This window comes from Myxocyprinus asiaticus, chromosome 4 (assembly GCF_019703515.2).
Source record: "Myxocyprinus asiaticus isolate MX2 ecotype Aquarium Trade chromosome 4, UBuf_Myxa_2, whole genome shotgun sequence".
NCBI classification, from domain to species: domain Eukaryota; kingdom Metazoa; phylum Chordata; class Actinopteri; order Cypriniformes; family Catostomidae; genus Myxocyprinus; species Myxocyprinus asiaticus.
Genome location: NC_059347.1, coordinates 7695758 through 7707784, shown reverse-complemented (window position 1 = coordinate 7707784; position 12027 = coordinate 7695758). Strand labels below are relative to the sequence as shown.

At 36.3% G+C, this 12027-nt stretch overlaps 1 protein-coding gene across 2 annotated transcripts in view; it reads right to left on the bottom strand.

The window, feature by feature from the left end:
• The window catches only part of LOC127437199 (uncharacterized), a 43745-nt gene that overhangs the window by 7844 nt on the left and 23874 nt on the right, over positions 1 to 12027 (bottom strand). For both annotated transcript variants that reach the window (XM_051691987.1, XM_051691979.1), the window contains exons 10-15: positions 9784 to 9877; positions 9043 to 9059; positions 6113 to 6235; positions 2622 to 2747; positions 2154 to 2300; positions 784 to 914 (exon numbers count right to left, since the gene is read on the bottom strand). In XM_051691987.1, coding sequence (XP_051547947.1) covers positions 784 to 914; positions 2154 to 2300; positions 2622 to 2747; positions 6113 to 6235; positions 9043 to 9059; positions 9784 to 9877 — 638 coding nt within the window. The remainder of the gene's footprint in view (positions 1 to 783; positions 915 to 2153; positions 2301 to 2621; positions 2748 to 6112; positions 6236 to 9042; positions 9060 to 9783; positions 9878 to 12027) is intronic.

Genomic DNA, 12027 nt, shown 5'->3' with positions numbered 1-12027 from the left:
ATGACTTTTCTAGTTGTTTCGGATCGCTGGATACCAATTTAAAAAATCTATATTATTTTGTTTTAGACTGATTTGCTAATGGATCATTCAGACAGTGTGAAATTCCAAATATTTATGATGGCCTCTATCCATCATGGCTTCCTACTAATCCCTTATAAATGAATGGGCTACATCACTGTACTCTCCTCTCAACTGATTGCTGATTTGTGGTGGGCGTCCTGGCACACTATGGCTTTCGACACATCATCCGGGTGGATGCTACACACTGGTAGTGTTTTAGGAGATTTACCCACTATGTATGTAAAGCGCTTAGAGTGTCACTTTATGTAAAAAAAATCACTTTATAAAATGTAAGGAATTATTATTATCAAAGGTGCTGTAAGTGATTTTTGTATTTAATGGCATGCAGAAAACATCCCTATTACCTGTTAGATATAATTGAAATAAGTGCCATGAAATATCACTTCTGTCTCTGTAACAGCCCTAGGCTTTATAAACAACGGGGAAATGGATGTCCATGGGCACATCCTTTGCTTAGCCAATCAGAAGACTTTCTGCCAGTCAAATAATAGTACGCATTCACAGGGCAGCCCATATATGCTTGTATAAGTGCCGGTGCAGTGTCCTGCTCCCGCAAAATGCTCAGGGAGCATTTTTTCCTGAGTTTTCAAACGGATTGGTGTAGATGTGGTCTCAGTCTAATTCATAGATGCTCATCACTCTCCAAAGACAACTGCATTTCAACATTGTACTGAACTTAATGAAATGGCAACATTCACCTACCAGTTAATCAGCGAGTCTCCTTTCATGCACATGGATACCTTCAGCATCAGACCCCAAAATTTGCGAGGCCAGTGAATGTGTCGCGTGACCATTTTTTCAGCTGCCTCCGTACTGTCGAATTGCATGTAGCACTAAGAAAAAGAAGCGTTGACGAGAACAGACAAACAAGAAGGGATAACAAACAGCATGAAAGGGTTCAAATCACATTCAACAAACCTCCATGTCAGCTGCCATTTCTAAAAAAAAAAAAACGGATTAAAATGATAATGCACCAAAAGCTCCTACTATGGAGTTCACACATTCATTTTGTCAGAAAAAAATACTTGACAGTGACAGTGGAGTAGACCAAGTGTCAAAATGTTGGGAAATGTTTATAAAATGTTTAGCAAATGAGAGCCGAAAAATGCCATGTGGCAGCCATTCACTGTGAGGAAGGCAGTGACATTTTTAATAACTATTTCAAAATCTGAAAATAGTTATATTAAATTCAGATTTAAAATGAAGATTTGCAAGATTTTATTGTCATCAAAAAAAGTGTATTAAATGAACACTATGCATACTATGTAGACACTATATATCAACCACATATCAAATATAAAAAATAAAAATATTAAAAGGTGCTGTAAGCGATTTTAGCCATTCTGGAACATTCATGACTGAGCCGTTTAATTAGACATGCCCCATCTTTCCAAATCCACAGCCTCCAAAGATATCGTTGTACTGGTGAGACCGTCATCGAACAGAAGAGCAGCAGTGCACCTTTTCACGGTAGTCCAACACAACAGTAGCAAAACAGCGGTTATGAATCTAAATATGGTGTTAAACCTGAGTGCGGCTCGCATCACATTTCTGTTTGCCGTTTACACAGTATAGTGCTGTAACAGAGACTGGAGTGATATTTCAGAACACTTATTTCAGTCAAATCTTTCAAGGAGTAGGAAAAGTTTTTGCAGTCCATTCCATTCCATAAAAAAATTCGCAATGTAAATGTAAGAAAATCGCTTACAGCACCTTTGTTTTAACAATTTAGATGGCACAATGCAATATATTAGCACTTAAATACATTCTCTCTGAATTTTTAAAACCTTACAGACAAAAAAAAAATAAAAATAAAAAAAATTATATAAAAAAAAAAAACTCCATACAATAGACTTCATAGAATGACTCAAATTTTACTGACAGTGTATCGGAAACAATCACAGTCTACATACTCACTGTACATCACTGTTGCATATTTATCACTAGCATACAACTTTGCCAGGTCACTCATGCGCACAGAACTCAATTATTTCCGACTCCACTTGAAGGCCATGTAACATCACATGGAAAGTGATGAGGAAAAAATAAAAGGTGTAAATGTGCATACATACAGTTCCCTGTTGCTTGTTTAGAAAGTAGCCAGTCAGTTCTCCAAAGGGCTTAGCCAGATTAAAAAGGGCTCCGTATGCTGCTGGCGTCTTCCATCTATACTTTTGGGTGGGAAAACCTCTGATGAAAACAGATCTCCCACTGGGGCTCTAAAAGGGAATGAAATCATCACAATATTTATTTTTACTTCTAAAGGAATAGTTCACCCCCAATTTACTCCCCTTTAAAACACTGACATTCTTTCATGAAACACAAAAGAAATATCAAAATGTTTCAATGGGTTCTAAAATCATCATTCAAATGTATTTTCATTGACAAAACAAGTAGTTTTATTAAAATACATCTAATTGTAAGTTTATATACAATATGTAAGCATATGTAGATGACAATTTGCTCAATATTGGAAAAAAAAAGATGCACATAATTGTTATATTGGTTGAATTAATGAGTCGCTAAGAAAAGAAAAATACCTCTATTGTTTTCATAGTACGGCACATAGAAACAGACACAGGACGTCTACAGACTGTTGCCTCATGATCTTTGTAGAACCTCAGCATTTCTTGGGCTTTTTCAGCCGTTTCCAATTCTACCTTAGCCTACAAGAAAGCACACATGGCAATTGTGTAATTAGTACAACCGAAAGTATACAGTATGTCAGTGGGTTTTTATTTTACATTGGACATTAAGTGGCAACCCAACACAGTAACAAATGTATTTAATTTCACTCAATACTACCAACATTACAATACTGGTATCGTTTGATTGCTTTGTATTAAAGTATTGCCCAGTAATTCTGACATGTGGTAGTGATGGAAAGAAACTCAAATCCGGACAATCGAAAAAATTTTGATAGAACCAAGCATGCATCAATACCATTTTATAGAGACCAGGCACGAGTACAATATTTTCATTTTAGTACTCGCCAATACCAAAATGTATTTAGTATGTTGCCATTTTCAAGTACAGAAGGCTGATGGTTTGAGGGTAACATGTTTAATATTTTCAAGAAATGTTAACGCCACTATTATTAAAATTTTCTGCTCTATTGTTACTTGTGCTACAAATATGATTTCGGTCACAATGATTGCACTCCCTTCATTTTGTTGGTACGCATGTGCATCCTGAGCGAGCGGACAGCAAACATGCAGAGACAAGCAAGCATATTAAAGGAATATTCTGGGTTCAATACAAGGTAAGCTCAATCGACAGCATTTGTGGCATAATGTTGATAACCAGAAAAATCAGAAATCCAAGTTCCAGTGAGGCACCTACAATGGAAGCGAATGGGGCCAATTTTTTGGAGGGTTTAAATGCAGAAATGTGAAGCTTATAATTTTATAAAAGCAGTTGCATTAATTCTTCTGTTAAAACGCATGTATTATTTGAGCTGTAAAGTTGTTTAAATCATAATTTATAAAGTTGTTTTAGGGTGTTGACATTACATCGTCATGGCAACAATGTTGTAAAATTGCCTATAACTTTACACAGAAAAGGTTAGTAAGTGATTTTATCATATTAATACACATTGTTTACATCTTGTGGCTATACTTTTGAAACAGTGAGTGTTTAACGTTTATGTATTGGCCCTCATTTACTTCCATTAAGTAACCTGTAACCCAGATTTTGCCTTTTTTTTAAAGGAGTGATGCATCAAAATTGCTTTTTGTGGTAATCAACATTATGCCACAAATGCTGTCAATTGAGCTTAACTTGTATTGAACCCAGAATATTCCTTTAAGCACACTCTCTTATGTCTTCACGCTCATGAAGCATTGGGAAGTCCATGGCTGTGAATAGTTTTTGAAACATCCAATCGAACTACTGTATTTTCTGTAATATAAGCTGCTTTTTGTCATTCTAAAGGTACTGCAAATTATACTCCAAAGTGACTTGTTTGACTTATTTACTCCTCACATTCCCACAAAATAATATTTCATCACACCCCTAGTAAAATAATTTAGTTGGCGAACAAGATAATTAGTGCTTAGCAAATAGGCTTGCAAATACTAGAAATATCCTTGATCGACAGTCGCTATTGTTAATGAATGGAATACAACAAGCATATGGTTTCACTCACAGACTAAAATGTGTTAATTTGTATGTGCAAGCACAGAGTTACATGCGTTACTACGGAAGCCCTGAACCTCACTGTGAAAAAAAGTTTTTTTTTTTTTATGTGTCTCTGTGCCTGTCTGAGCCTACGTCCTACAAAAACAATTATCTCTCTAAAAAAATAAATACAAATTCTCTCCAAAAAATTAAAAATATATAAATTTCTCAAAACAAAACAAATAATTTCTCCTGAAGAGGCAACACATGAGAATTTATTTTTTTGCTGGCTAGCCGCCCACATGAAATGTAGGACTGCCGAGGCCAATTTAATGATAATCCAATACACGCACAAGGCATCTCTGCAACGCTATATTTTCGCGGTGCGATGAAAGCTTGTTTTTCACGCGAGTGTACGAACAACTCGTGGCAATGATCTGCTCTATTGTACTGTATCTCTGGAATGGATTCTAGTGAGAATGTTCTAGTTTGAATCACTATGGAGAAAGTCAAACCTCTCAAACAGGCAACCCAACATTATAAACAGCAGTGAGGCGGGACAGGGCAACACTGTGTTATGTGGCAACATAAAGTTGTTGTTGTTTTTCTTTTAAAATTACTCATCATCACCCTTACAAAAAAAACATAATTCACAATTTTACAGTAGTAACAGTAACCTGTGCTCATATGTCATTTCACTGTATATCTAAGGATAAGTAAGTGCTTTAGGACCTCCAAGACCAGTGGACAAATTATGAATAAAGTTTTCCTCCTGTGTAATAGCCTATGTTCTGATAGAATGATGTTTAATATTAGGAAATAAACTGGATAATAAATATAATGGGCTTATATAAATAAATATGCTCTTCAACTTTTAAAAGGGCAACAAGAGTAATGTCACATTTATACTTGAAAACCATGAACAAAACTGTTACAAAACGTATTAGTAGCATCTCAAATATTATATATGGTTCCTTTCTTGATTAAGATTTGCAAAACATTCCTTTTGTATTTTACAACAATAAAAATAAACAGATCAAGTACCACAGCTGTCATCGGTCACCTTAAGCACAAGATTTCATGCTTACTGATAGTGGCACCTGGTGACTGAGGCTGGTACCGCATGTTAACTGTTAGCTAGCAAACAAAAATAAAAATGTCTAATGTGTTGCCTCCAGGAGAATGTTAATCAAGGAAAGAACCATATATAATGTTTGAGATGCTACTAATACGTGAGATCCCACAATCAGAATAGAACAGAAGCCTTTATTTTTTGGGGGACATAGGCTCAGAAAGGGACAAAGGCACCTGAACAGAACAGAAGCCCTGAACAGTGCGGTTCAGGAGTGGACAATTTGTCGCATTTTGTTTCATGCAACAAACAAAATGTGAACATTGATTACATAAAATACTACTTAAAAGGAGATTCTCCCAATTAAAATGTGTTCAATGTGATACAAATGGACAGATTTTGAGATAATCTTCACAGTCACTTCACGACTTGACATGCTGTGCAGCTGAAGGGAAGTCAGCGACTCGTGGGTCCTAATGCATACATCCACTATCGGGCTATCAGTGTGACTAATCTGGGTCACAATTTTGACCAGGTGTAATAAAGATATCACTTTAAAATACAGTAATTCAATACAATTAAAGTGACTTTATTACTTAAAAATATGGTAGTTCATTACAATTAACAAAACTGCTTTGCTCTCCAGAAGAAAATGCGCTCCATTATTATAGCAGTTTTCTCAAAACACACTGTTTAAAAGCAGCTTTAAAGAAAATCATACTGTAACATCTTAAATGTCATAAAAAGGCTCCAGTAAACCGCCTTATGGAAAATCATGCCTTAATGTTTTTAAGTTTTATTTCAGTTTGTTTTCATTTCAGTCAAACACAAGAAACTGACCTCTTTTTTGTACAAGGATAAAGAATGCTTCACCAATCTGCTGAAGGGTGCACACAGAATGCTCAGAGCCAGCTCCAAGTCTGGAGTCTTCTTGACAGGCCACACCACCAACACTTTACCATCCTGTGAGATTGCACACGCAAAACACACAGGTTATACTCAAGATCACGGTTTACAGAGATATCCATTATTGCTAAAAGGGTGGCTAAGATCGGAATAGCATACATACTACTTTACTACTTTTAATGTTGCTGTGGTATATAGTTTGTATATTGTGCACAGTAAGGATGTCAAACTAAAATGAGAAATTCAAATATTTGTCAAATTTAACACAAAAATGCACATTCAAATGCAAAAACTGTGCAGTTGAATTTTAGATGTGTGGCGAATACTGACGATTACTTGGAGGTCTTTGGCTGTTCTGTCTTGCTCTCTTATCAGCGTCTCACAGCATAAGCAATGCATTTTTAAAACTCTGTGTCAGAAAAGGTGTTCAATTTTGAAAAGTGCGTTTCGAGATCCTTGCCCTCTTTTTCCATTCTGTTGCACTGTGTGCATTCAACCTCTTGGTGACAATATTGACATAACAAATCTGGTGATTACAGATGTCTTGTAGCTCCCCAAACTGAAATAATGTCTTTAAAATTTGGATATAATTCAAACGTTTTGTAATATTTAAATAAATCCTTTTAATTCATTTTTTCAGCCCTGTTGACAGCCCTAGTGCACAGTATGCAAATTTACTGTATGGACAGAATATTACCTACAACAGGGATGTGCAAGGATGGTCGACTAACCAGCTAGTCATCCAAAAACAGTCTAGTTGATTTATGAAATCGACTGGTGAATTTAATATTTTTAGTAGTGGCGATTGTAAAGGGAGATGCTGTTAAATAATTGATAATGCAACTTCTTGTTGAAAATGCATTGTTGAGTGTTTTTAGCGTGTTGTGCTTTAGCGTGGTAACAGTCAGCACGGTAAACCCTCTCTCCTTTAAAACACTGCTGCTATAGCGACAAAAGCACATTTTGTGTATAACTTTACCGTCTTCAAAAATAAATTTTAAGACCATCTGTATCGGACGTAAAATCGTCTGCTGTGAATAATGTTCCTGTTATTATGTACAGTTGAAGTCAGAAGTTTACATACACCTTAGCCAAATACATTTAAACTCAGTTTTTCACAATTCCTGACATTTAATTGTAGAAACATTCCCTGTCTTAGGTCAGTTAGGATCACTACTTTAAGAATGTGAATTGTCAGAATAATAGTAGAGAGAATTAATTATTTTAGCTTTTATTTCTTTCATCACATTCCCAGTGGGTCAGAAGTTTACATACACTTTGTTAGTATTTGGTAGCATTGCCTTTAAATTGTTTATCTTGGGTCAAACGTTTTGGATAGCCTTCCACAAGCTTCTCACAATAAGTTGCTGGAATTTTGGCCCATTCCTCCAGACAGAACTGGTGTAACTGAGTCAGGTTTGTAGGCCTCCTTGCTCGCACATGCTTTTTCAGTTCTGCCCACAAGATTGAGGTCAGGGCTTTGTGATGGCCACTCCAATACCTTGACTTTGTTGCCCTTAAGCAATTTTGCCACAACTTTGGAGGTATGCTTGGGGTCACTGTCCATTTTGGAAGACCCATTTGTGACCAAGCTTTAACTTCATGGCTGATGTCTTGAGATGTTGCTTCAATGTATCCTCATGATGCCATCTATTTTGTGAAGTGCACCAGTCCCTCCTGCAGCAAAAGACCCAAAAAACATGATGCTGCGACCCTCATGCTTCACGGTTGAGATGGTGATCTTCGGCTTGCAAGCATCACCCTTTTTCCTCCAAACATAACAATGGTCATTATGGCCAAACAGTTCAATATTTGTTTCATCAGACCAGAGGACATTTCTCCAAAAAGTATGATCTTTGTCCCCATTTGCACTTGCAAACTGTAGTCTGGCTTTTTTATGGCGTTTTTGGAGCAGTGGCTTCTTACTTGCTGAGCAGCCTTTCAGATTATGTGATATAGGACACCTTTTCCTGTGGATATAGATACTTGTCTACCTGTTTCCTCCAGCATCTTCACAAGGTCCTTTGCTGTTGTTCTGGGATTGATTTGCACTTTTCACACCAAACTACGTTCATCTCTAGGAGACAGAATTCGTCTCCTTCCGGAGCGGTATGATGGCTGTGTGGTCCCATGGTGTTTATACTTGCATACTATTGTTTGTATAGATGAACGTGGTACCTTCAGGCATTTGGAAATTGCTCCCAAAGATGAACCAGACTTGTGGAGGTCCACAATTTCTTTTGATTTTCCCATGATGTCAAGCAAAGAGGCAGTGAGTTTGAAGGTAGGCCTTAAAATACATCCACAGGTACACTTCCAATTGACTCTAATTAGCCAATCAGAAGCTAATTGGCTAATTGCCAGCAGGCTTGACATTATTTTCTGGAATTTTCCAAGCTGCTTAAAGGCACAGTTAACTAAGTGCATGTAAACTTCTGACCCACTGGAACTGCGATATAGTGAATTAAAAGTGAAACAATCTGTCAGTAAACAATTGTTGGAAAAATTACTTGTGTCATGCACAAAGTTGATGTCCTAAACGACTTGCCAAAACTACAGTTTGCTAATATGCAATCTGTGGAGTGGTTAACAAATTAGTTTTAATAACTTCAACCAAAGTGTATGTAAACTTCTGACTTCAACTGTATAATTCACAGGATTATTTGTGAGGTGTTTTGTATTTTGTGTTTACTCAGATGTCTTTGTTTTATGTTAGATTTAGTTTGAATTTTTTAAACAATTTAGTATGAGATATACACAAAAACAGACGAAATCAGGATGGGGGAAAATACTTTTTCACAGCAGTGTAGTTTGTAACCCAATATCCAACAACTATGATATAAAATAAAAGCTGTAATACTGACCTGTGTCTCAGAGGAATCTAGAAGAAATGAGACAAAAAAAGGTGTTACTGATAAAGGTTAAACTATGTGCATTGTGCAACTAAATGTTGAAATTCTAAACATTAGATGCCTTCTTTCCATGATCATCTGAAATAAGACTTTGATGTATTCTCTACACAACATAGTGGTTAGAAAATAAAGAGCAGTTAATATAACACTTCAATTTAGCATGGTTAATTATAAAGAAAATAATGTGTTAACTTAGTTAATCATGATATTTATCAATCGTTCTCCTGACCCGTAAGTGTTTGCAAAACTTTTTATATATATAAAAAATAAATGATATTGGAACAATGCAAGCTTGAAGTACCACCTTAACGTTTCTGTGAGTCCACAGTTAGCAGACTACAGTAAATTTGCCTCGCTAAACCACACTTATCAAGAGTATGCCACACAGCAAATTGTACTGAACCCAATAGCAAACCCCAATTCCACAGCAGGCCAATCATAACAGAAATCCTTTAAGTCTTACAGATAAAGTAGCAAAAAACAGCCTCTTTAATTCTAAGGGTCAGAGAGAGTGTGGAAAATGGTCAAGAAACACAAAACTACAATTGTCTTTTTGTAAAAACCTTGATTAAGTCTATAGCCTCTGGAAATAAAAAGACAAATATTTAAAATATAAGAGAAACAAAAACTTAGGATACAGGAAAAATGTAGGACCCGCTAAGTGATTTGGGTATCAGGAGCTGTTAACTGTACCTAAAGCTGAATCGGCCCCTGCAGTGTTGTCCAGTTCATCTAATGTAACAAAATCTTCAAGGTTCTCTGGAAATTCTCCATCATCCACACCTTCCTGGAAAAACAAGAAATATGAAGGTAAACACTTCACATTCAGTCACACTGCATCCAAATCAATGTTAGTGGTGTCAAACAGTTCTCATTCACTTTTATAAAACAAAAAAAAAACAACAACAAAAAAAAAAAAGCATATATAAAATGATTTTAAAAAAAACAATTAATTATATTATCCAAGACCAACTTCAAAATATGAGAAAGTATTATTTATATATTTACTGTATATATACAGTATATATGTAAACAAAACATTGAACTTGCAGAAATGTTGGCTCTAGGGATGGGCATTTCAAGTATTTTATTTAGTAGAACATTCTAAGACATACAAAAACGAGTAACCAAAGATTTGAAAATTAAAATGCAAGTCATTAATAAATATGACAAGTATGTGAAATTAATACTGTATTTGACTGACAAATGTTACTTCACCCATATAACAGTTTCACAATAAGCTAACTTCTACAACCTAGGCTTCTCCCATTAAAACAAAAAGAGTAATATGCATTAATAAAAACATCAGGATTTAAAAATAACAATTAAACCACTTGCTCATAGCTAACATAGAAATTAATTGTAAAAGCAGATTGTGGCCATTAGGGTAATGCACATTTCAACTCTGTGTCTTAGGCCCCATTTACACCTGGTATTAAGATGTGTTTCGGGTGATCCAATCACATGTGGTCAGCGCTAAATACAGGTGTAAACGGGGTCTAAAATTTTTGTGATCGGTTTACAAAAACCACATACGTATGTGGTCAAATACGCATGTGACCACATCGCATTACAGGTGTAAATGCCAATCCGCCCTGAATGTGTCACGGCAACAGCGAAGCACCACCTCTCACCTGTCAATCAACTGCTGCACTAAAACAAGAGTTTAAACTTTGCCAGTTATGAGTGGCTTTAAAAGGATATAACCATCCGATCGTAAAATTTGAAAAAGCTGATAAATACACAGGCAAGAGAACATTTCAGATCTTCTTCAGTGTGTCCGATATCAACATGCACGGACACTTATGAGAAGCACTAACACTTGAAACTCTTTTAATAGAGCTAATCCACTAAAACAACGGAATTCTGCTGGAAATGTTGCATTTGTGCTTAGATTAAATCATCTTGGAGAAACAGCACGGCTGTTCTTTCTCACCTTTTTGGTCTTTTATGACTTTTTTACGGTTTACACCTATGTGATTTCTGGAGCTACAAAAGGTCTGATCACCATTCACTTGCATTGTATGGACCTGCAGCTGAGATATTCTTCTAAAAATCTTTGTTTGTGTTCTGTTGAAGATACAAAGTCATACACATCTGGGATGGCATGAGGATGAGTAAATTAAGAGAAAATTTATATTTTTGGGTGAACTATCCCTTTAAGCAGCTTTATCGCAATAAATGGCTTTCTGGTGTCCATGTAAACAAGCTTAATGCCATACCTGGCAGCATTCAGTAGTTTAATGATGACGGAATAGGGGGCATACTCAACTGTCAAAACAAAAAGACAAAATAACTACCTTTCTCTGATGCCCTCATCTGTGAAGATCGCCAAAATAACATCAGGAGTACAACTTGAACATCAACCTTTGTAATAGTCTGAATTAGGATGCGATTTGTGGAGTCACTTTGCTGTGTGAATATTTGTGATTGGGTATTTATACCTTTCTATGTTCATTAGCACCTTCAGTGAGTAAAGGGATTTCCTTCAATAAACAGCTGGTTCTGCTTCCACTTTCTGATTTAACTACCGGTAGTCATTCACAGTTAGGTTCATAAGTATTTGGCCAGTGACACAAGTTTCATCATTTTGGCTCTGTACACCATCACAATGGATTTTAAATGAAACAATCAAGACATGATTGTACACGACTGTCAGATTTAATTTGAAGGGATTTATATCCAAATTGGGTGAACGGTTTAGGAATAACAGTTTTATGAGAACCACACCTGGAGTCGCGAGTTCGAATCCAGGGTGTGCTGAGTGACTCCAGCCAGGTCTCCTAAGCAACCAAATTGGCCCAGTTGCTTGGAAGGGTAGAGTCACATGGGGTAACCTCCTCGTGGTCGCGATTAAGTGGTTCTCACTCTCAATGGGGAGTGCGGTAAGTTGTGTGTGGGTCGCGGAGAGTAGCATGAGCCTCCACATGTTGTGAG